This window comes from Pezoporus wallicus, unplaced genomic scaffold (assembly GCF_028554395.1).
Source record: "Pezoporus wallicus isolate ANWC-B61680 ecotype Strahan unplaced genomic scaffold, APGP_CSIRO_Pwel_v1 scaffold_11491, whole genome shotgun sequence".
Taxonomy (NCBI): domain Eukaryota; kingdom Metazoa; phylum Chordata; class Aves; order Psittaciformes; family Psittacidae; genus Pezoporus; species Pezoporus wallicus.
In genome coordinates, this window is record NW_026642649.1 from 3,139,680 (window position 1) to 3,166,005 (window position 26,326).

The 26,326-nt window shown below is 38.6% G+C and overlaps 1 protein-coding gene across 7 annotated transcripts in view; it reads left to right on the plus strand.

The window, feature by feature from the left end:
• The window catches only part of ULK4 (unc-51 like kinase 4), a 194,810-nt gene that overhangs the window by 86,277 nt on the left and 82,207 nt on the right, over positions 1–26,326 (plus strand). For 5 of the 7 annotated variants that reach the window (XM_057431492.1, XM_057431495.1, XM_057431493.1 and 2 more), the window contains 2 exons: positions 1,301–1,349; positions 20,669–20,774. In XM_057431492.1, the coding sequence (XP_057287475.1) occupies positions 1,301–1,349; positions 20,669–20,774 (155 nt within the window). The remainder of the gene's footprint in view (positions 1–1,300; positions 1,350–20,668; positions 20,775–26,326) is intronic. The other 2 variants (XR_008975160.1, XR_008975159.1) reach the window with 1 other exon arrangement.

Sequence of the window (26,326 nt, forward strand, 5' to 3'; positions counted from 1 at the left end):
TACAGCAGTTGCTCTTTTGGGGAGTCTGGTGTTTAAATGACCTTTTTTACATTCAGTATTGCTATACCCCATCAGCAAAATTCTCTTTTACAGGCATGGTCTAAGCTTTTAACTATTAGATTTGGCCCTGGAAAATGAACCTCAGGTATAATAACTCTTCCTATCTGCAGTCCTGAGGACTCTTCTTAATGATCTGGCTGTGTCCCAGCTGCCATAACTGTATGTTTAAGGGTTGTTAGACGGAGCAGAGGAGAATAGCTATCAGGTTCTCCTGACCTATGTAAGGAGCTTGTTCGGATTTCCATTGCATATGGGTATTTTTTCTATCAACTTGATAAGAACAGAAGTTGTCCTTAAATTCGAGCTTCCTCACTTAGAAATAATGAGTTCCTTTCCTTACACAAACTCTTCGTTCTTCATGAGAACTTTATAACAGTATCTTACAGGCGTGCCACAAGGCTAAACCTGCCTATTGTTTATGAAGCACTTCAGTAATGTTATAAAGACACAGGAAAGTTTTCAAAACACACAGTTTGGTGGTTTGTGGTGTTTGATGAATGGGCAAAGGGACAATCATTCTTTAAATTAGCATAATACAGGAAAGAACATCATAGAATTATGTAAGTCATGGGTTTTGTAAGACACCTGATTTACTAATAAATACAGAGTGGTTTGGATGCTAAAACTAGAAAAGACTGAATGTGAAGTATTGCTGTTTTTTGAGAATATTCTTTCTTATAAGTACACATATATGCTGGTTTGTGTCTGATTTTGAAATTCAGGAGAATATAGCTAAATTCTTTTGGGTAACAACTCCTCAGTATTGTTGAGAGTTGCCTGACAAATGTATCATATATTAATATGGTAAACCCAAGATGTTAATGTAGCATGCTTTAAAAAACACAGCATATTTATAATTTCGTGATGTGCACTGAGTCTATTAATTCACATTCTTAATGGTGCAGAATTTCACGGTGTGTATACTGTTACAGTTCTGAATTTTTATTCATTTCTGCCATTTAAAAACATTTAATTACTGTTCCACTCACTTGAATCGCATCAATGAAGCAGACCTAGAAGTAATTTCCAAAGCAGTAGAACATCGCTGTTTCTATTTAATAGCTGAAGTGGAGCTCATTTTTGTTGAGAGCTAGTCAGAGGCTGAGGTTCTGGGTCATGGAGTTTGGCAACAGCTATTCTACTACTCTGCTCCTTTTGTGAGTTTAGTGTGTTAAGTAAGAATTCACTTCCTCTGCTTTTAAATAAATCTTAAATATTTTTTGGGTTTTTTTTTTTTCAGACTTGTGGAAGAAGTCCAACTTTTTCCAGTTCTTTTCCAAGTCATATTGGTAAGAATAATTTTTATACACATTTATTATAATAGATACGTGTCACACTTCCCAAATCATGTCAAGCTAGTTTCATTAGGTGTGTTGACAAAGTAGTAAGATGTTGATAAAATGAAAATGGACAGTGCGCCAAGGAAGCAGCCATTTATGCTGTTCTCACCAGCGAATCTACTTGTATAAAAGGTTTCTTTAGAAGATAAATGCTTTTTTCTTTTTTGCGTCAAATAAAATCCTGAAAAAGAAAAAGCATAATGACCTTTGTGGCTTCTGCGAGATGGGCATTAGTTAGGAACCTTAAATTTATCCATAATGAATATCTCTGGGGTTTTTTTCTATTTGTGAAGTATGCATTTTTCCTAAAATGCACTAGATTAATAACCATGGTTATGCTGTGGCAGTGCATGTAAAGTTGCTGTGAGAGACTGGGAATGTAATCTTTGAGGTGTCTGAAAGTGAAAAAGCCCAAATCCTATTTTAACCAGTGGTTTATAAAGCAAAATAATTGCTTGTTTTGAAAGAGATCTAAAACCCAAGGATGGGTTAAGAGAGAAACTAGTGTAAAAGTGTTTGATGTCCTTATATTGAGGCACCCAAAACCATGCACAGTACTTAAGGTAGAGCAGTGCAGAGAGGTACGGTCACCTCTCTTAACCAGCTAGCTGTGCTGTTCTTGATGCACCCCAAGACACAGGTAGTACTTTTTACTGCCAGGGCATGCTGTTGGATCACATTCAATTTGCCATGAACCCAAATTCCAGATCCCTTTCCAAGGGGCTGATTTCCAGCCTCTTGTCCCCAGTGAAAAGGTCAACAAAAGTTTCCTTTCTATAGACATTTTGCTACAAACAGCAGGGGAAAGAGCTGACTTTTTCAATGCCATTGGCACTTACACTAGACATTCAGCGTCTTTGCTGTAATCACAAAGTTTAAGGCTTGTCTGTGCTGCAGTCAGTTTTGGCAATGGTTCAGGAAGATGTCTCCACCTAGTGAGCTAGTAACTTAGCTCATGTCAGTAATGTGGATGCAGAAACAGAGTGCTTAGTCCAAAGTCTTCTAGGAAGCTTAGATACTTAGGCAGTTAGGTGCTGCAGCCATCCCGTTTTGGGTCCCCTAGCAAGTTCAAAGCAGAGGATATCTTCACGGTTAATGTATGGATGTCCTCCCATACTTGCAAAATACACATGTATTTTGAAGAAATCTCATGGAAAGGTCTGGAACTGGAGTGTTGGAGTGATGGGGACATATTCTGGCAACTTGGGGACCATGTGGCAAGCACATGCTGCTCATTTGGAGGGATGCCATATGCTTGTAAGGTGAAGCGTGCCACTTCTTTTGTATTTTCTTTATGAATATCATGAGCTTGGGATAATAAAGGAAATACTGTATAACTAAAACTTTGCATGTACAAGTTTGAAACTTTTTAGGAAGTTGCATTTAACTGCTGCTAGCTTTAAACAGAGCTGGAATGATTTACTTTCCCTCCAGAACCCTGAGATAACCATTGTTGTTGTTTGTCTGAATCGTATTAGTAGCTGATTTTCAGTTGTTCTTGTAGAGTTTTGAGTCAAATAGTTTGGACTGGTTTTAATTCGACTTTCTAATATTGAGAGGTCATAATGGTGGTAGTTAGGTGCGGTTTTGTTACAAACCACAGAATTTGAGCACAGATTTTCAGGTTTTTTTCACTTATCAGAAGTACGTGATTCATGGAATTAAAAGATGGGCTTGTTGGCAGAGTACTGAGAGAAGGAAGAGCCCCTTCCTGATCCTGCTGGTGACCCATATGTCTTTTTGACCCTGGGCAACTTGTTTCAGATGTTTCGCTTGTTTCAAAGCCTTCTCTTTCAGATGTGCTTAGTGTCCTTTGGGTGTTCAGTGAACACTTTTATTCTTACAAAGCTATCAGAAACTGATGTTCATCATCGTGAAACTGGAACTTTTTAAGGTCCTAACTGGACCTTATTCATGCATGATTTTTAAATAAATGCTTCTTAAGGTAATGTCTAAGCTATAAATGTACATCATTGTATAAATGTATGCATATATAAATATGTATATATATAAATGTACATCATTGGATGGAGCCTTGGGTGACATGGGCTACTGTGAGGTGTCCCTGCCCATGGCAGGGGCTTGGGACTGGATGATCTTAAGGTCCTTTCCAACCCAGACCATTCTATGATTCTGTGATCACAGGAATGTAGGGATGATAAACTCATTAGGATTAAGAAGGTATTCAGATTTTGTGAGAAGCACTATACAAATTCTAAGTAGATGTGAACAGCCTATTTTATGACTGTATGTCTGTGTGGATCTATCACCAGTAGGATTGCTGATGAGAAAAGAAAAATATGTGAAGGGAAGCAGAGCCACCCTTTGAATCATTTTAATATTATAACTAGATATTCTGCATGATAAAATGCCTTTTAAAAGGGAGAAAATATTACTAAAGCATATCCTCTGTCACTGATTTTCCTGTCTGGAAAATGATTTTGAACCAGTGCTCCTGTTAAGGGAGGGACTAAAATTGTTTACAAAATCACCTGAAGCTCCACTTTGGAGAGAAAAATTGAGCCCACAACATTTGTGACAGCATTATGTTCTTTATGGGAAGGAAATTCAGCTATTTGCATCTTAAAGGAATTGCTTCTTACTGCTTTTAGAGTGTGTGCTACATAACTTCTCTTAAAGTTTTATATTCAGTGCTAAGGAACATAAGAATGTCTATTTATACAAGAGTTTTCTTATGTGTTTCTTGGTAGTTGCTTGGGGTTTTTTTATCCTGTCCCAGAAGCTGAAAATGTTTCAGATAATAAACATGAGTCTAAAAGACTTTAATAAGGTTTTAAAGCTAGGTATAGCAAACTGGAAAAGAAAAGCACAAGCAGTGGTGAAGTGTGTAGATCTGTGCATTGCAGCAACAGTGACCATGATGGCTGCTGGTACTAGAACATGTCTTTGAGTTTTCTGATGCCGTGACATTTGCCATCTCTTTGATCTCACTGTTCATGTTTTATTGTAAATTCATACTGGAGGTTTTTTCATTTGTTGGTTGGTCTGGGGTTTTTTACAAGGTATTTTTAAACTAGCCCAAAGTGAATGGTGATTGTGTAATGTCTTACAAGCTGTCTTTTGAAAGAAAATGGTTTTACAATGCACTTCAAAGAAAAAGTTATTGCAAAGTAGCAGTCACTGTTGTGCCTTGCATGGGCAGATCTCTGTCTTTATCACTTCATTGCTCTGACTGTCCCAAGAGCATTTCACAGTGTTACTTCAAAGTGACTTAGAGCCCAGCTGAGGCCTCTGGTCTTTTTTGCTTCTTCTGTAGATTGAGACAAACAGCTCAGTGTTACAGGGGTGCATGGTGATGATGCAGTTGAAACTCTCTTCAAAGCAGTTAACAAATAACATAAGCATCTGATGATTACTGTGTGCTGGCCCTTGGCTATTGCTCAAAATCTCCTAGGTTTTCTACTATATCCAGAGGATCATCAGTTGTCCTTTGGACCTTGCTGGACCCTGGTATCCAGAGGTATCCCCTCCAGTTACAAGGCTGTGATAGTGCTTATTCTGAATGACTTTTAACAGTTAGTTTCCCTTGGAAGGCTAAGCTGTTTAGGAATCCATTGTTTGTTCAAATACTGTGTGCAGAGAAGAATTTGAAGTGCATTGTAAAAGATGGTAATAGTTCTTATCCTGATCCTTTGGCATCTTGGAGCAAGCCCACTGAATACACAACGTGATGGCTGGGGGACCTGGAGCACATGGCAGACACAGAAAGGTCAAGATAACAGGTTTCATATGACCTTTGCAAAGAATTCTTGAGGGAATCTTACTCCTGTCTGTAGCTGCCTCATGAGAGAGTATAGAGATAATGAAGCCTGACTTGTTTCAGCAGTGCACAATAGAAGGACATCTTCCAACTTGATACAGGAATAAACTTTGTGCTGTGGGGAGTGTGGTGAGACACTGGAACAAGGGCTCAGAGATGTTGTAGCATCTCCATCCCTGGAAACTCTTAAAACTCTGCTGGATGCAGCCCCAAGTCAGGCTGCTTTGACAGGACTGCTTTGAGCAGGGGGTTAGACTTCAAAGCCCCAAAGGTGCCTTCAACCATATGTCATTCCGGGGATTTGGTTGCCCAATCCAGTCTATCTACCTAAAAACCAACAACTAAGCACAACCTACTCTACAGATTCTCTCCTAGTATGGTAGGCACCATTCATTGTGTCCTACCTGTGGTTAGATGAGGGTTAGTTAACCCTTCTAGATTAGAATCCAAGTCAGTAGTCTCCCAGGTATGTTTGGGTTTCTGAGCTCTTCATCTTTTTCCTGCTTCCTAATTCCTTGTATGCTTTGATATTTAGGTAACCAGGGTGGATGGACTGGAGTGGCAATGCTTATTCAGCTGGCTTGGCTCCACTCCCATTTCTCCCTTATCTGAGCTATTTTACACTGCATGGGGGTGTTCTTTTGTGAACCAAGTCCCAGGAGGACTGTAGGTCAGGGTTGGATGGATGCACATATAAAGTCAGTGGGTTTCTGCCAACTTGTTTCATCTGGCAATACTCTTGGACATTATGCAGCATACCTTCAATGAGTCTTGTGGGTTTTGAACAAGTGATTTAATTCAAGTATATATGGGACTTTTGGGATTGGGTAATTTGAATATTGCTGTGGAGAATTTAGGGCAAAAGAGGTAGTATTTTCCTAATGATTATGTTTTTACTTAGAAACACTGCAGCTCTGACATTCAAGGGAGCATGCTAATCCTGACAGATGAAGTTGCTGCTTAGGTGTTAAGGTGTACTTAGACATTAACTAAGACCTTCCTTTTTAACTCTGTGATCTTTGAACAGTTAAGATTTGTAGAATATTTGAAATATGTACTTAGAATGAAGATTTATTTCTTTTTAATACATTATTTAGGAGAAGAATTGTATGTACAAAAAGTCAAATTTAAGGACTGACTAATGAGTACTCTGTTGTAACTTAAGCTATGGTGTCAAGTGCTTTCATTGTTTTCCCCTACAGTTAGGACATCCTATATAAACTTGTTTTCTTGCACTAAGTAAGGATGCCTTGAATCCATGCATCATTTAAAAGACTATGAATTTTTTCACTGAAAGAGAAATCATATTTCTTTTGACATTTTATATTGATACATAACTTTAAACAATAGTCTCCAGTACTTGGTTCTAGTGTGTTCTTCTGTTCAGCCTGTTTCAGGAATCAGGAGTCATTCTGTAAGTGCTCTCCCAAGGTAGTCAGAATGAGAGGAGTCCATCACCTTTTCCTGTGGTCACTGAACATTGTATCAGGGATTTCATTTCAGCCATCAGATCAGTCTGTCAGTCTTGGGAACTTAAGGCAGAAGGGTATTGAGCATATGTGTCTTGAAGATGGATGTCATCAGCAGGCGTGAGAGAGCAGGGCTGACCACCACCATGGACTGCCCCAAGACTTGCATAGGCACACAGTTGATGCTCATGTTCTCTCCCCCCTCAGTTTTTTTGCAAATGCAGTGTTTTAAAGTCTTACAAAGTTGACGGTGCAGAGTTTGTGGATCAAGTGTTTTTTCCCCTCTTCAGCAGTTTTGGTTTTTTTTGTTGGCAGTCATAAATCTGCTTAGCATTCACATTATTTCACCACGTTTGAATTGAACCTTTTTTGATAGAAGTTTTGTACATAACCTTCAAGTTCTTGTGAGTATTCATGTAATTAAAATCTCCTCAAGCTTTTTTGACACCTACTACTATTCGCTTTCAGTTTAATTTGCACTTCTTTTCAAAGCACCTGTATGTGCTCTGAAGTATTGCACGATGTGTCTGCAGTCCCAGCTCCTCATACCCAGCAGTGCAAGGTGTGTTGTCATTATCACTCAGGAATGAGATATCGTGGTTAGACAAAAACACAGTCTAATAAAACCATCTGCTTAATCCTTAGTCCTGGTCAGAAAAGCAAACTGAATTCTATAGATTGCAGTAGGGAGTATTACAATGGTAAGTAGAAAAAATATTGTGCCATATGTGGATTTCAGGTTTCCTATCTCAAAAGACTTACAGCAGAACTGCAAGGAATATAAAGGAGACAAACATGATCAAAGGTCTGTAATGGCTTCTGTGAAAGGGATTATTCTTTGTACACTTTTATCTGGGAAGTGATGTTTGAGGGGAAGTATGATACATACATAGCGTACTGTCATGAGTGGCTCATTCGAGGTGAATAGGAAACAGTATTGCTGTTTGCTGTATCTTCTAACGTGAGATCTGTATGAAAAAACCTAAAGAAAACTTTCAGCTGGCATCTTTAAAACTGACAAAAGGTGATACTGCCGGGTTAAGCTGTGAACTCTGTGTCATAGGGTCCTTGCCTTACTTGAATTAGAAAAGAGACTGGACAAATTAATGGAGGAAAAATCCATTGAGAGCTATTATGTTCAAAAGATCCACTTCTGGCTCAAAGTCCTTGGGCTCTGAATTTCTAGACACTGGCAAAAGTGTGCTGTATACCTGACTTGTAGGGCTGCTTCCGTTGCAGGGTGTTCTAGATAGGTTGTTGGGGTAGGTAGACTTTTAGTTGGAGCTAAGTCTGGTTCTGCTTTACGTACTGAAAATGCATGCATGGGAAGCTTTCTGTATTGTAAGTTTTTAGTCATCAGCTGTAGAAATTTGTCTTGCCACCCCTACTTTTCATATGAGAAAACAGATTGTTCTTTATGACTTAAACAGATTGGCTTGTTCTCTGAAGCAGCAGTTACTTCTTTGAGAAATTAGAAAGCTAAAAGTTCACTGTATTAGCTTTGAGTTATGAGGTTAATTTATAGCCTGCTGTTTATTTGGTTTGATACATATGGATAAATATGTTGGTAATAGTACATAGGTTAAAAATAAACAGTAATTTTGAGAATTCAGAAACAAATTTGGGCATGAAGTTCTTGTTTAAGCTCTTGGTTTTAGTCGTTTAATTTACGAAATAGGTGGTATTTAATACCAAGCTCTGTTTCAGTCCTGTAACTCCTTCAGGTTTTACTTGTGTGGGTGTTGGAGTCTAATTGTACCTGACTTAAGAAATCTCCTCAATTAAGGAAGATACTGGGTTTGCATGGCCATGTTTTGGTAGCGGGAAGGCTACTGGGATTGCTTCTCTGAGAAGCTGCTCCCGTTGAGCTGAGGAGGGGGAGCAATAGCCTTGACATTCTTCCCTGTGAGGCTGCTGAGGTGCTGGCACAGGGTGCCCAGAGAAGCTGTGGCTGCCCCATCCCTGGCAGTGTTCAAGGGCAGGTTGGACACAGGGGCTTGGAGCAAGCTCCTCTAGTGGAAGGTGTCCCTGCCCGTGGCAGCGGTTGGAGCTGGGTGAGCTTTAAGGTCCCTTCAACCCAAACCATTCCTTGATTCTATGTGGTAAGGAATATCCCTTTGGTCAGTTTGGGTCAGCTGTCCTGGCTGTGTCCCCCACCACAACCTTGCTCACCCCCAGCCTAGGTGAGCTATGAGATACCCAAAAAATTTTAGTTGTCAACCAGGTGATTAGTTTCTCCAGTCCTGAAATATTGGCTCCACATTCCCCATCATTCCTGCTGCTTTCTGATTATATTTTCCATTTCCATAGATAGTTTTTGAGATTTAGGACCAGAGTGGAGTGTTCATAGGGTGGATGAGCTGTGGGTTTATTCACTGACATAGTGATGTTATCTTTTTTTATTTTAGTCTTCCTTCTTTTCCTTGCATTTCACTTTGGTTTTTTTGATTTCTATCATTGAGCTGTCATTTGTGTGTCATTAATCATCCCATTCCTAACCTGGGATGATTAATTCATGTCTGAGGTTAGTACTTTTTTCCCCACCATGTGCATTGCTTTAAATTTCAGGTACAACCTTTCTCCCTCCATTTATGCAGATCCCCAACCTATGAACAAGTTTCAGAGCTCTCAATATTTAGCACAGATCCACAGGATTTATATTATATTAAAGCTCTTTTCACTTAGTCATTACAATTGGACAATTTTCACACTTAATAGAGAAAAGATATTTGGGAGGTGGCTGGGGATGGGTAAAGGGATGATTGCACTCCTTTTTAATTAGAGTTTTAACTGGTATCATCAGCTTCACATTACTTCTGTTACACCCCTTTCCTTCAAATGTTCCTTAGCATTTGCTGCCTTTCTCCTACATTTTAAGTAATGCAGCAAACGTAGTTATCTTCTGGATTGGTAGCTGGCTCTGGTGTGAATAAAATTAAACAAATTGAATTCTTGATCTTTCATCATCCATCCTCCACTGTTCTTATCAGTAACTGGTGAATCTCACCTCCCACCCTGCAGGCTCTCTTTTCCCATCCTCACACCTTAAGCACATTTCACTTTATTTAGTTCTCCTATAGTCAGATTGTAATTTTTAAATATATATATATATAAAATAAACATAAATACGTATGTGACATTATTTATATTAGAAATCTCATTGTCTTTGTGATCTCGTAAGTGTTCTTCATGCTGGATGGTGTGACATAAAGGAGAAATGCGTGTGGTGCCAGGAATCATAGAATCAGCTGGGTTGGAAAAGCCCTTTAAGCTCATCCATTCCAACCCTTACCCCAGCACTGCCAAGGCCACCACTAACCCATGGCACTGAGGGCTTCGTCTGCATGGTGTATGAACACTTCCAGGGGTGGTGATTCCACCAGGAGCTATTTATCAGTTGATTATGAGCAGGGGAAGAGGGGAGAACAGCAGCTTTGGGAAGCCAGCAGGGCTGCTCTTGTTTGTCACTGATGCATGCCCCAGAGCTGCCTGAGGTGCAGTTCTGCAGCTTCCCTCACTCCCACCCCAACTTGGCCCATCATGGAATCGCAGACTGAGCCAAGGAAGCGCACATGGAGACCTTGTGAAGAGAAGGGCATCTCGCACCATGCTGCGAATGTGTGAAATGCAGGTGTTGCAGAAAGACTGAGAGTGCTGATTCCTCCTAACATGAGACTTCACAAACCCAGAATCAGATTATATCCTTTATTAACCAGAATTTCTAGGAAGAAAACCTGACCTTACCACAGTTCATGTGAATGTTACGAGGAATTTTCCATGGGTCACACGGAAACAAATCGCCATCAATGAAAATGTTCACCCAAGGTGATTAATTTCTAAATTTCAACATTTATTTTTGTTTCTATAGAAGGAACATTAAATAAAAACTGTATTTCTTCCAAACTTTGAGTTTGTCAGGCTGATTGAGGTGAATCTGTCAATTTACTGTTCCCGCTAGTACAATATCAAGGCAAAGAGAAAGCATTTCAGGAAAAATACATACTGGAGTGAAGCAGAGATGTGTGCTTTTAGAACAACGTTACTGATCTTGTGACCCATTTTACTGTGGCATTATTACTGCTCTGTCAAACAACTGAGGTGTATCTGCCAAACCCATCTAAATAAATACTGGTGTAGGAATGTGGCAGTTGCTGACTGTACATTGATTGACCAGCTGCATTCTGATGACTAAGGTACCAAGCTATTGTGTGCTTCACATAAGAGCTTGTGAGAGTATTAAACAGCCATGAAAATGCTTTCTGAGTGGCAGAGGTTTCCACATTATGCTTCTGAACTGATCATTTATCTAGAAAGTTGCCTGGTTTGGCTTTGGTCATCTATAATACATTCCTTACGGTAATGGCTTCCTGAAGAGTGGGATGATGATTAGGTTTTAGAATGTTAGTCTTCTACAAAGCAAAACAATTTAAATTGTAATATTCTTCTTTGGACTTTCTGGTTTAAACTGTAGTCATTTACACATTGGTTTATATGCTTAGCTTCTAAATACATTTTGTTCTACGAAATGATTGGTTTTTTAAGGCAGGCTTAAAAATCTAGCTTTGCTGAAGTAGATTTATAGTCAAATATATGCCAAAAGATACATAATTCAATCTGAGTTTACCCACAGGAACATTTTAATTGCAATTATTACAGTAGGATCATCTCAAAGATTCAGCTGAAATTTCGCAAGTTTCTTTTTTTTTCTTCTTAGGCTTGTCTTTCAAGTCCCCTGTTTGTATTACCACATTCAGTTCCCGTCTCTTGCTTGTTTTGAGCAAGTAGTTCTTTACTGCCCATATAGGTACAGGAAACAAAACTGTGCCCTAGAACTGTTGTCTTTTTCTTTCATATGGTTCCTTTCAAACTCCTGCCTACCAAATAAAACAACCTGTTGAAACATCATGATATTAAAAACAGCGTCTGACAGTTATCACTCTGCAGTTTAACTGATGGCCATAAATTGATCCCTGTGGCAGATCCTTAAGCACTGTTTGGTGGGTGACATTGCTTTTAATTTTTTTATTCCTACATCATGTGATTTGATATGGAGCATTGCAATGAGTTTAATTTCTTTCAGTTACTTGAGTAAAGTGTCCTTCCTTCTTGGTGCATCCTTTCTGCTTGGTGCATGCTATTTCATTTCACTAAAGCAGAAAGGACACGTGCAAGGGTCAATGGCTCCTTTTGCTACTACTGCAGAGAGAGAGACAAAATTATTCTGTAAACAGTCCAATTCATTTCTTTCTGTATTTTGTGAAGTTCCCCATTTTCTTGTTCTGTAACAAGTTGTGGAGCAGGGTTTGTATTCGCTGCACGTAGCTATCTTTAGGGCTCACATCTGGATGGCACTGCAGGAGCATATTGCTGAAAGCAAACAGACTGGTTTTGATGGTAACAATGGAGACTGAGAAAATGCTGGATGCCTCAATAAGATTCCATTAAAAAGGGGGGAGTGAGAGGGATGTCTAATGCAGTCCATTTAATGCATAACTCTCTGGAGAGTGAAGTGGGGATTATGCCTGCTGCCCTTATTAAAGACTGGTATAGAAGATGCTTGGTGGGCGAATGGTATCTCCATAACAGACGCTGTATTAGTCATGAACCCGTTTCTAATTATATCTTAATGATCTCAGCCACAAATAGGAAAACAAAAATCTTTGTCTCCCTGAGTGGTTACCTTAGTGGCTGCAGGATTGGCAAGGTTTAGATTTTCCATCTCCTCTCACTAAACCCAGGGGACTTCATTGTGAGAAATGAGACTTGTTTATGATGGTGAATTAAATTGCTGTAAAAGGTTATTTCAACAGACAGTTGGGAAATCATAATAAAATAATTTAGTAAAAATGGGAGCTAGAGTATGCTTAATGAAACATGATTAGATTTAATTTTCTTGCTATTTCAATCATTAAAGGTACATTATCCTTTCTCAGACCTCATTTGGGCTCTTTGCCACGGACCCACTCTTAGTAACAGCCTGGAACTTGCATGTTCCATTAGGATATGAAAATAGCTAATAATACCATACTTTCCTCTCCCTGGCTTTTGTAACATTTCTGTTACCAGCTTTTCAGCTCTGTTTTAGCTGTTTTCTTCTTTCATCCTTTTATTCCCTCTCACATCCATTGTACACATTTTTCACTATGAATAACTGTTCAGGGAGGATGGATTGAATGAAGAAAAATGCTTAACTGTAAAATGGCTTATTATGAGTAATTAAAAAATTAAGTCCTTTATTAATAGGCCCTTGTGTTCTAACAAAGTATTTTTATCAGTTCATATAAAACATGTTTCTGTGCTGTTTAAATCTAGTGGTCCAATTATTTGGTGGATTTAGTGTTCTGGTTCTTTTTTCTTTCTTCCTTTCACAGTGCGATGACACATTGTGTGGCATTGTATACGGGCTAAAATGTCTGGCCTCCAGTGACAGTAAATGCAGTTCTCAATGACATTCTATGCCTCTCAGCATCAAAATGCTACTTTGATCTAACAGTATCAATCTTCTTTTCAGCCTCTGAGTACATACAAGTCTGAAACTCTGTTGATCGACAGCTTGAGTAGAGCAGCAGAACCTTGCTGATAGCAAATGGTCATGGCTTCATGGGTTTCTGGACTCAAGTGTGTTGTTTAAGGGATGAGGTATTTGGGTTATTTCAGTGTTTCATGGTGTTATTCCTTTTTCTATGTAGGTTCCACTGAGAGGCTTTCTGTGTTCGGGGTGGAATTTCTGTACAAAGTGGCACTGGAGGCAGTGGAGAAAGGTAGACCCCAGTTTAGCCAGTAGCCTGTCAGTCAGGAGTGCTTTAGGGGAAGTGGCCAAGTGCAGATCCCACATTCAGAATCACCCAGAAGGAAAGGCTGGTGGTGGATTTCTGAAGCTCAAAGTCAGTATTTTGACTGCTAAGCAAAATGCTTTATTGCCATCTCTCATTGTCTCCTCCTGGAGCTGCTTCCTTTTGCTTCCTCCTTGTAGCAGAGGCTTCTGATGATCTGGACTTCTGCTTAACATGAGGAGAAATAAAAGAACTTCAGTCCTCTGCACTCGGTGTGAGATAGTGAGCCATTGTGGATGTAGGGAGTGTGCCCGTCACACACTGGGAACACTTTTGAAGTCTTCAGTGTTTGAGCAAATGGAAAATCTAGCTCTCTCTTGAAACAACATGAAGTTTCAAAGCAGTCATTGCTTAGTGTTGCTGGCATAGACTCATTTGAATTTTGTATGTCATAGTTAAAATAATTTACAAGTAAATGTGTGTGTGTATTTGTGTGTGTACATACACATATTTAGTGTATCCTGCCCTCCTTTTAAAGCAAGAGAGAGAAATTCTCATATAATCATTTAGTATGTGTTTGGTACTGAAATGACCTACATGGCAGGGAAGGAGAAGGTCAGTCTTTTGGGGGTTGTAAGGCACATTGTTCCCAGTGCCTTTATAGAGTATCTCCTTATGTTTCCAGGCAATAAATTCCTTAACAGTGATGGAAAGCATGAAGATTTTAATTGAACCTGTGCTCAGAAGAAAACACGTATTGATGACTGGAATATAGCTCTGTCATTAACCAGGGTTTATTTTTATAACCTATCCCAATTTTCAAACCTGTATTCCTAAAGTTCATTTCTTGAATCAATATGTAGGCACCAAAATAGAAGTGATTTGAGGGGGAGAGGTGGGGTGAGGCTATGAAAAAAAACTGTAATAAATCATTTGGAGATCACCCTGAAAGATGTGCCAATTAAAAAATGGTGTTCAACCTCTTGTTAATAATAGCAGTAATAAAATGCAGACTGATTTCCCCTGTCTTTAAGAAGTAGGAATTTTTTAGAAGAGTTTCCTATTTTGCCAGTGTTAGTCACTCTAACAGTGTCTTTGATCCATCTGTTAATCTCCTATAAAAATTGAATGAATTGATATCATATGTAGCAGCAGGAGGTATTCTTTCTTTAAAGTCATAACATCTGATACTGTTTTGCAAATGCTTATGAGAAGCAGAACTGGTGTCCTTGTATTCTTGTAGATCTGAGTTACTTTTAAACACTGAGTTGTGCCTTTGCTCCTCTTTGATATGTAGGAGTTGAAGTCAGAACAACTGAGAGTTCTCAGGAGTGGTGCTTGACTTGTGCTGGACAAGTGCACAAAGAGCATCTCGGGGAATACCAGCAGGGTACCAGCTGACCCTGTAGTGCTCAGTATAGCTGTACCATCAGTTTTTCACACTGTCTACTGCTTGGCACTATTGAGATTGCCACCACGGGAGTAGAGCTCAGGCCATTTCAAAATTCACTCTGCTATATTTATTTTATTTTATATACATATATATACACCTGGTGAAGAAATTTGTGGTTTCTGTCTTTTCTTCCTAGTTAAATGTTCTGGGTAATGAGGACTGTTCATGCTTTATGCATGTGTCTTTTCTTTCATAGTACCTGTGAAGACATTTATGTTTTCACTCAAGTGACTAAATCATAGAAACGCAGATTGGTTTGGGTTGGAAGGGACCTTAAAGCTCATCCAGTTCCAACCTCCTGCTGTGGGAGGGACACCTTCCACTAGACCGTGTCGTCCAAGGCTCTGACAGGGATAGGGCAGCCACAGCTTCTCTGGGCACCTTGTGCCAGCACCTCAGCACCCTCACAGTGGAGAACTTTCATGTATCTAATCTATATATGCTATCTTTTCATTTAGGCACCATCTTAAATTCACAAGGATAGTAATCTGTTGGCACATACATGTGCAAGTGTGTTTTTTAATAATAATAATTATTGTTGTTATTATTGCCATTCTTCTTAGCTGTCTTTTCTCCATTTTACTTCCTTCTCATCGCTTCTGGCTCAGATGCCTCTTCGTAGTCCAGCATCACTGTCAGATCCCTGCCAGCTAAGGAAATGGTTGTCTTCCAATGTCAGTGAATTCCCATGGCTGGCAGATAGAATTCCTGTTGTTGGTGTTGCATTCGTGCTGTCAGGAATTTGGAGAGCTAAAATGGGGCTGTCAATTCATAAGTATTTTGCTGAAAGACATGCCTGAAATATGATCTACTAAAGTGAGCTTCATCATGTTCACTTTTTCTAGGCTCACAGGTAGAGGCAAAGTATTAAATGCAAAACAAATGAAAGTAGAAAGATCACGATGAAAGGAAAAAGTGTTATTTCTGCCTCAAGCCACAGGCAGAACTAATTTAAAAGCAAACTCTGTGGAGCCTGGAAACTGCAGCAACATCCTAGAATGATATAAGCAAGGAGAAGGTGCTGTCATTTAGCCTTGAAGTTGACTATCTTTTGGTTGAGTATCTTTTTAGTCTTCAGATTTTTTTCAGTCTTTCATCCTAACTATATGCTGTTCCTCTGGTCAACTATAATAGAACAAGATCATGTAACCTCACACAGAATTTGGCTGAAGAATGGGATTGGTGGCTTATATGTTGAATGCCAAGTTAAGCTGATGAGTGGCTCATATCTTTGTAGGAGATTTTTGGGTAACAGTAAACTTTCTTCCTGCTGTGTCTATAAGAGAAAATGTGATTCTGGTATTTACATAGAATAAGAAACTGTACTTTCTTTATCATAGTTCAGTTCTGTTCAGACCATTGATTTTCACTTTCACCCCAGCTCCTTTTAATCTTGGACTTCATATACATAGCTTGGCATAAGAAGAAAACACATTCGTCCTTGAGTTCTTGAATAAGTGACAGGTAACAGTGTGTTTATCAGGGACTGTTAACGTGAGATGGAGTTGAGAGTCGAGATGATATACCACGGATTTATACAACGAACTTCACTGATGTAGTTTACTTATAAACCCTATTCCTATATTTCACAAAGATATTGTAGTAAACCTAAACCACTTTTCATTTCCTGCATTTTTAGTATTTAATAATGTGATTATTGTAAAGCTTTGCTACTGTTCACAGTCCTTAACTAAGTGATTGGAAAAAACCAAACCTAACAAACAACAAACCCAACACATACGTGAAAGTCTACCATCCATTATAGTTCTTTTCAGTGTTCAGCAGTCCAAAACCAGTAGTGCTAAAATGGAGGAGATGCACAATTCTGTAACCTGCTGTGACAGAAAGAAGGGAGAAGGCTTTTGTTGACCAGAGGAGCTGTGGCTGCCCCATCGCTGGCAGTGTGCAAGGCCAGGCTGGACGGGGCTTGGAGCAAGCTGCTCTAGTGGAAGGTGTCCCTGCCCATGGCAGGGGGCTGGAACTGGATGAGCTTTAAGTTCCCTTCCAACCCAAACCATTCTATGATTTGAAAGGGAGTTGTTGTAATTTAAGTGTTGGGCCAATTGTGTTTTGTCTTGGCTTGACCATGAATATTAAACAAAGATCATGTAAACTAAAATCTCCCTATAATATTTCTCTAATATTATAGCAACCAACTTTACTCTTGATAGTTAATGTTTATTAAGTATAACCTGAAAAAACACTGTGTTGATAAGTAACTTAAGAAATTGTAATTTTTACTGAATAAAATCAGTGTTTTATTAGGTAGAGTTTTCACTTATAGCAACCAGTTCATAATTTCTTTTGCCTTGTCTGCCTAGTGTCATAGTAGGAATATAGGTTCTATTCTGAACCCTTCAAACCTTTTCCAGTCAAAAATGTTAATGTGATCCTTTGGGTAAGTCTAATGAATCTGTGTTTTTCAATTAAAAATGTCACCAGGAAATTCCCCAAACTCCTCTAAACCTTTTTCCTTGAGGTGACAAAGTGCCATTTACATCAAAGCAAAATCCATGTGGAAAATAAGATGTCAGTTCGTTGGTGCCTGTCATTCTGAAGCCGTTCAAGAACTAGATTTTAATTAAAGCTGAAAACCAGTCTGAGAAGTGAATATTTTGGCATGGAAATTTCTTGGTGTAATGGTTTATTGCAGCTCGCAAGTAACTTTGCAGTTCAAATGCTTCACTGATACGCTGACTCTCCAAAGAGTCTCCAGATTTCTGTAGTTACTGCCATGGCGGTATCAATTCCTTCTAAAGCTTCATTGCTTCAGAACATACCAGCATGAATGCTTCCAGGGTGCCTGGATTTTCTTTGATATGAGGAAGTTCAGTTCTCCAGAGTAAGAAATCTATACCTTGAAGATTGTCCGCCTCTAACTCTGAACAGATTTAAGTGGCCTTTCAGGATGCTGGAGAGGGCTTCTTTCATTAGGGACTGTAGTGATAGGACAAGGGGTGATGGGTTCAAACTGAAACAGGGGAAGTTCAGATTGGATATAAGGCAGAAGTTCTTCCCTGTAAGGATGGTGAGGCACTGGAATGGGTTGCCCAAGGAAGCTGTGAATGCTCCATTCCTGGTGGTGTTCAAGGCCAGGCTGGTTTATTTGACTTCCAGAAGTTTGAGACATGAAGTGGACCTCTTAAAGGAGGAAAACTCGTTTCCCTACTAATAGGCGGTTTTAACAATAGTATTGTTTTCCACATGTCCAGTAATTGAAATTGTATTCTCACAGGATTTGAGAATAAAATGAGAAGAGAAAGAACACTGGCCTTACTTACATTTTCGGTTCTTAATGTTTGCTGTGCAAGAGAAGTACTTTTATGATCTTGACAGAAGCTTTACTTCTAAAAGTGAAAAATTTACTTTTCATTCTTCAGAATGAAAAGAGGCAGCATTCTTTAGAGCTCTCTTTGTTTTAAATGTCACCTTTTCTCCTTCTGCCTTGTGAGATTCTGACCATCAACACAGATAAAAGGACCTGGTTGTCTCCAAGATAACAAGGAGGTTTGGGAAGTGCAAAGGATGTAACAAATGACTTCCAGAATAAAAAGATTAGATTGTTAGGCCACTGAAAATCTGAAGCTTGGTGTGGTAAGAGAATGTATTTGTATACTGATATTGGGGTATATTTATATATATATATATATATATATATATATATACTTTAATTAAAGGGTATCTGTAAATGTAGCATTTAGTATGATTTCTTCTGGATTCTTAGATACAGGAGTAGGAGGCTTGTATGCGAAGTCTCCCAAATTGGTAGCCTCTTATCACAATTGCTATCTCTTTTGTTATCTAAAATGTAATTAAAATACTGTAGTTTGCCTACGCTGTTCTAATTTCTAATCCACTTAAAGGAAGAGAAATGGCAGCTTTAGCCATAGTATCTTGCCAAGATACGTACTCCCACTTTTCTAATTCACACCCTTTTACCTAACTGGCTTTTTAGAATGCTTCAACTGAGTTCTTTTGTTAATGTTACAACCCTTCAACATTAGAATGAAAAGTTTAATGGCTTAAATAAAATGTAGTCCTATTTGAAAAGCCTGATTTATCTTCCATGCTTGCTTTTTTTTATCCTAGTATTTCCTTGTTATGCCCTTGGTATTTCTTAGCTGTCCTTTTTAAGCACTGAAGCAATTAGTTTTGAGAAGGCTGATTCTTCAGGGTCCAATGCTTTGCTGCCTTTCATTCACCAAAGCTCTACATTTTAATGAAGTTGTTTCATCTGTGTTGCCAAACACTAGAATTTTGCTGCTTCAATTCTAATTATCTCTGCTGGCAAAGGCTATGTTTTATTAAAGCTGTCAAGTGCACTGTTCATTAAATGTCCGCAGTCTGTGGTGCTGTGCACACAAATCACATCCGCTTTGCTCCTTCATACGTTATGAAGAAGTTAAATACTTTTATATAAACCTCTAAAATCGAGCCTAACAGCAATCAGCGATGGCTTATCTAGGCAAAACATACCTGTAGCTTCTTGAAACCTAATAAGTATCTTATCAAAACCCATCTGCGATACGTGTTAAAACTCGAGTTGTACAGCTGAGTATGCCATTTGTAAGATTATTTTCTTCACTAAGAGAACATTTTCCTTCCCCAAAGTATTGACATTCCCATCTTGAATGCTAGTCTATGTGTGCTTAGGGGAAGGTAAGTTTTGTTACGTATGCTTTGATATAAATAAAAGCATCGGTGCTAGTCTTTCAGTAGACAGTTGTATAAATTGTGTCTATTAAAGGCAAATGTGGCTTCGTTTTAATGTTATTAACCTGCTGAATGCACAAGATCACTATTGTAAACAACTACCAGCTTCTCTTGTAATTGTGTATCTCCAAAGGGAATTTTACTAGAAAATATTTACTTGAAACATATGGGGCAGTAATGGAAATACTGTACTTGCAAAGACAGTACGTGAGTCAGCTCTCATTTTGGCACTTGTGAAACTTCTTTGCTTCTATGAGTTGTATATTCTCAGTGGATGTATCATTATCTTCAGGAACACAATCATTCTTACTGTTTCTCTATTGTTTTCTGAATGTTCTTTTGGAGAGTGAATAAGAAGATAGACTACCAGATAAACATGTTGATCTCTGGAACAACTGTGATTCTTACCCTTCAGCTATCTGTAGGAAATAACTTCAAATTTATGTTTAGTACCATGGCTTTATGGTATCTCTTTTCTGTATTAGTTACCTTATCTTTTGAAGACTGTGGTGTCTATACTTTCCAACATTGCTTTTCCATTTATCAGGCTGTGTATTAAGCCTTCAGAGGAACAGATATTTATTGTGCTCTTTATAGAGATCATAACTGACATATCAAAGTTCTATGTAAAGTAAGTAAAACGTTTGGCCTCTTGGCCCATATATATATAGAGATATATATATACACACACTCACATATATATGTATTTATACACATACATATACACATATATATGCATAATATATATGTACACATATATATGTGTGTGTATATATATATAGGGGTTTGGTAGGAAACTAATGGTCCTCCAAAAGGCTGTGAGCCCCTGTTCTTTGTCTCTTCTCCTTATGATCCAGTTTAAAGTGCTCTAGTACGAAGAAAATTAATACGGGGTGAAGCTGAATAGAGGCTTCTAAGAGATTTGGCTAGGTTTCTAGCACTTTAGATGTTGACCTTTAAGGAACTGAAAAAGTATTGTTTATGTATCACTGTGGTTTTGGAAGTGAATAGTCTTCTGTTAACCTTGCAAAAGGCAAACTAGATAATTTTTATTCTGATTTTTGTTGTATTTTATACAGGAACACCAAGACAGTATCCTTGGGAACACAATGCAAACTGTAATTGCCTTATTGAATAACATGGTTGCTAACAAAAACACAAACATGGTGTTACTCTTTGAAGAAGGTATGTTGTCTTCAGTTATTCTCTTTACTACAGATGTTTCCCAGTCTTTTGTAATGTCTGGCACTGTGTGAAACTGTAGACTTGAATGTATTTATATTCTGGAGTGGTTGTTAGGTAATTGTGTTATAACGGACTGCTACTCATCGCTTCATCTACCTCCCTTACTGATTTGATTATAAACTTAACTTTTAGAAACCTTTTCCTCTGAGGAAATGTGGTTTCTAAGGAGTCACTGGCTGAAAGTTAGATTATGCCTATGAAGGATGGCTTTAAAAAGGAGTGGGCTAGAGCTCTGACCGTACCAGTGCAGAACGCAGGGAGAGAGCCTCTGCCCCTTCTTCCTTTTCTCACTGCTCACATCTGTGAAAGATTAAATTGTACAATATTTCTGCACTTCTAAAAAACCTAGCTCCTCTTCCAGTCCAGTGATACAGGCTAGTGGCGTGGAGCCCAAGCTGACTGTGAAGTCTTAGTCTTCAAACCATTCCATGTCTTCATTTCACTGTGTTTTATTCTTGAAGATCCATTTATTTAGAACCTGGTTCTGTTTTACAAAATAAAAAGGAAGTTTCTGTAGTTGGAAATCTATGTAAATTCAACAACTTCTTTAGAAATATGCACATAGAGAGAATTCCTTTTGTTTATTGTAAATGACTGGCATCCAGCAATACAGATCTACGCTACTGTTCATATCATTTGTCATAAATCAAAGACCTAGAGTATTTGCATAACAATATATAGCATAGTGCAGAAGGAAAAGGAAGACTTGTGAATAGGGGGACAGTGAAGAGACTGCTAAGTCTCTTGTGAATCCAGGAGATGAGAGAAAACCTTTTGAATACCTCTAAGAAAAGATTGGGCGAGGTGTGAGAGGGAAATTTCATGGAAGTGTGGCTTTTCTGTAGTCATGAGAGAAGAAGCCAGATGAGACATAGTATGAGTAATGGTTTAAGTATAAGCACTGATGGTGATAAGGAAATCTGAAGACTCTGTTTTAGATATGAGATACACATACCAGCATAAAACTCCATCAAGATTGGTAGTAATGGTTGTGCCCTTCTTTTTATAATTACCTTAGCAGTTAAAGCACTCACCCAGAAAGTGGGAAAGTTGAATTCCTGATCCTTTTCACTATGATGGGATTGAATGAACAGTGCTGTCGTTCAGGAGATGAAATAAAACACAGGGTAGCTAGTAATGTGTTCCTCTCCTTTGTTTCAAACAGATCCATTATGAGGCTAGTGGTGTGAGAATAAGGCCAAAAGAAAAGAGAGGGAAATACATCTGAATTGGAGAGGGATGGTTCACAGGATTCTGATTCTTTGGTTATTTATCAGCAGACTGCCTGTTACACTTAGAACTCCTTGGGGTTTCTTGGGGTTTCGATGTTTGTGCTGCTTCCATCATGCTAGTTTCCAAATGAAGAAAGTGGGATAGAAACATCATAAAAGTCTTTACCTTTTCCTTGTGCTATTTTATGAATTACTCCAGTAATACTGTCAGGCTATTAGCTATTAGGTAACACTCTTGGGCTCACAGAACTTCAGCATCCTGACTAGGAAAAACAGCACAGCAGCCAAAAATAAATCTCAAGTAAGACTCTCATCTCTTTTCCCCATTGGCTAATGTTCAGAGTCCTGGAAAACTGGATTTTGGCCAGTGCTTTATTGATTAAGGGCCCAAGTGTCAAGTCAAGCACTTCTGAAATTTGGTTTGCAAGGATTGTTGTGAAGGTATTGATCTTGTAATTGAAGACTTCAAGCTTTCCTTTGGATGAAAAAGGGAGAAAAGTTATTCCATACAAACTAGAGGGCATTTTATCCTTTCCACTGCCAGTATAAGTCTACGGTGCTCACTACAGGAAAATAGCTTAAACTTCTGCCACTGGCTTTGATACTCAACTTGTCCTTTTTGGATCATTTTTGTGTGATAGAGAAGAACATGATCTGGTAAAGTAGAAATTAAGCTCCATCTGGCAGAAAAGGATCCCGGAGTCCAAATAGAAAAGTTGAACATGAGGCAGCAGTGTGCCCTTGCAGGAATAAAGGCAGAGGGCTGTGATACAATAGAGTGACTGGAACATGGAGAAAAGTAATTATTCTTTTGTATTTGCCACTTGTGAGATTTCATCTAGAATAGCGACTAGTTCCAAGCTCCAAACTGTAACAAGCCATTGACAGACAGGAGCAAGTCCAGAGGAGGGCAGCCAAGATGTTTAGGAGAGTGAACCACATGGTGTATGTATTTTCAGCCTCTGCCTGTACACTTACATTAATTTATCCCTTCCCAGGTGCACAGCTTTGTATTTGCCTTTGTCAGACTCAAAGAGGTTTGTGGCAGCCCATTGTTTTAGCTCTCCTGCTTCTTGAGTTCTTCCTCAATGTTAGCTCAGCCCTGCATCACATCAACTGCTTGCCTCATTTCAGTGTCACCTGGAAACTTGCTGAAGGTGCATTTTACTCCATCCTATTAACAGTCTGTGTCCATGCTGTTAATGAAGGCATTCAACATTCATGAGCTATTCTGCTGTCTTCAAAAAGAAAAGGCTGAAGGCAGAGTATTATGTGTCATCAATTTCCCTTATTTCCCCATTACAGTGTGATAATTCATGTATATATGGAGCTTAAAAAATTAAAACCCTTAAGCACTTGTTAAACATCATAAGGAGCCCAGGTTAGGGGTCAGACCTGTCAAGGTTTTTGTTTCCAGAAGTCCAGATATTAGCAGCGAGATTTCTTTCCATCTCTTCAGCTGCCAAGAAGCCCTGTTTTTACAGACAGATCATTCAGAGACCCGTGTCACTGCTTCATTTTGTGCCTGTTTGTTAGCCTTCAGAACAATCCCTTGCTCAGAGAAGTTGTATTAGGTTCTCTATATAGTTAATGGGTTGCAGCTTACGTGTTGAACTTTCCCCTTTCTCAAGGAAATCCTGCATGATGCACTTGCATCATTACTACTTCCGTGATTTCATGTTAATACCGGTTACAGGGTTCTGCATTTCAGCGACTTGCGTACAGGGTGGATTGCCCAACATTAGTTTCTCTGTCCCCTGAACTGTTTCCTTTTGTGTGACAATATATCAGACATGTGATGATCACCACTTGTAATGTTTAAAAGTGAAAGAGAGAATAGCATATGCAGCTAAAGTTGCAGAGGGAATTTAAAAGAGCTTGTGTTTGTGTTATCAGCTATTAAACATTTGTTCTGTTAACATTAATGATGATGTCCACTTAATAATCAGAAGGGAATAATATGATTCAGTTTAATTACTGAGACTGGATTCAGTAAGGAGACTGGGATTAATATAGGGTCTCTTATGAATAGTTAGGGTGAGATGTTAAAAATCCAAGACAACAGTGGTCATTTTTAGCATGGTTTTCTAAAAGCATGAGACTTACCCTCTTTCCCTCTGTTTTGGCTTCTCCTTGCCGGTCTCTTTACTCCCTTTCCCCATCTTTTGAAATCATTGGATGATTTTAAGTTAACTTGAGAGAACATGGAGGCCCAAATACACAAACTATTTATTCACTCTATAGTAACTAGTATCTGAGGAAAGTAGAGAAATCTATGGTAGTGCCATAACTTAGGGAAAGGCAATAATATTGTCTTATCAATTAAATAGTCCTGGCTAATGTACAGCAAACAATAGTGCCATACTTGATGTGCACAATACACATATGTATGTACTTGTACACTTACAGAAAGGAAGGAATTTTGATACCTAAAATTTCCAAATTATAGAATTTTAGAAAACATTACATTTGTAACCTATTATCTTGGACCATCCCAATATAAATTAGGTTGCTGAAAACCAAAGGATGTAATTTCACCTTCAGGTAGCAACTAAAGAATGTAAATGAAAGAGGAGAATCATTCTTGAACAGTTTTCCTTCTTTTACCATAAAGTTACGACATGATCAAAGTGGGGCTGACTGATCTCAGTTTACATCCTGGAATGTAATGGTTTTTACTGGTGGAGGTAAAACCTGCCATCTGTGAATTCCGTTTCCATTAGCATTTACTAAATTGCAAAGCATAAAACTTGAACACTTATGTAGCATCCTGAGGTCTACTTATAGGCCTGTTAATATCTATTCATTAATATATCTCCCTGGTCTTTTCTGTATTCACACCCATTTGCTTTTTAGGCTACCTGCAGTCTTCTGGTTTAGGTTTGTAACCACTGAGTTCAACAGTGTATTGTTCCATGCCTATGGAGGGTAACCCATGTCATGATCTCACAGGATCAATCAGTGCATGGGAGCAAATCCCAGTATAGCACGTGCTTATTGTTGGGTGACCCAGGACAAAGCAGGATCCTCATTCTGAAGAAATGAACAAAGCAGGTTGTTGGAAGGTAAATCTTGTGATAACTTCTGGTTGTCTGCAGCTGTTTATTCCTCATAATGCCTCAAATCTACTACATTATATGAACAACTATCTTCGGTAGTATGTGTGAAAAGTAATTCCCAGCAATTCTGTCTTTGGGAAAGGTTTCCTTGGTCATTCAAAGCTAATGTAGTAACTTGCTTGCAGCCCAGGACTACTTACAAACAGTTTACATTTTCAGCTTTTTTGGAATCTCATTATACTCCATAAACTATTTGGTTTTTTGTTTTTCATGATGGTCTTCTAAGGAGATGGTTTATATATAAAGTTCAATACAGTCGTGTAGAATTGGATGACCTTTTTCAGTCTCTACTGCTGTGATCCTGTTTTTGGCTCCTGTCCTGAAGTAATCACCACAAGCACTGTGAGAAAAGATGCTTGTCTGAATGCCCAAAACCAGTTTCTATTAATACGGTACAGCAAATCTTAAACTTTATGTGTTAATGCTGTTGAAATCTCAGGAACTAAAGTAGAAGTGAAACTGTGGGGTTTAGAACAATAAAAATTGTCTTTGAATGGTGTCAAAATGCAACAGCTATTACTAGTACATGGGACTTCAAGTAGTATTGGTAAAAACTAAGGTCCTAAGGAAGGACCTTTGATGGAAATGTAGAATGTCAGCTACAGCACGTGTTACATTCAACATCGAATTAAGAAAGCATACTAGGTGCTTAAAGCAGGCACAGTTATTAAAAAGGAAGAGATCTGCAATAAACTTTGTAGTCAGATGATGATAACTCATTTGCACCTCATGAAAGAAAGATCAGCCTTTGTGGATGAGGTATCCTTATTCATCTTGCGGTTCACTGCATTGACTTTTAGTCGAATGTCAAGAGATTAATTAGATTTCAAATGTCTTTGTGTGTTGTATTGTTAAACTCTGTTAAATATTGCATAGCCACAAAAGTGGCACTCGTGAGACCATCATCCAACTTTAACCTTTCTCATAGAAAAAAAAAAGGCAAAAAACCTGTGTCAGTCTGTAACATACACATATCTTTAACTTGATGATTGATAAATGGCGATGAATCCTGAGCTCCCTAGTTAGATCCCAAAGGTTTCTATCTTCTACCTTTCACTTCCTCACAGATAATTGGATTTCGGCTTCAGTCTTCAAAAGACATTTGATTGTGCTGCCCACAGCACAGTGTTTAAGGACAGCT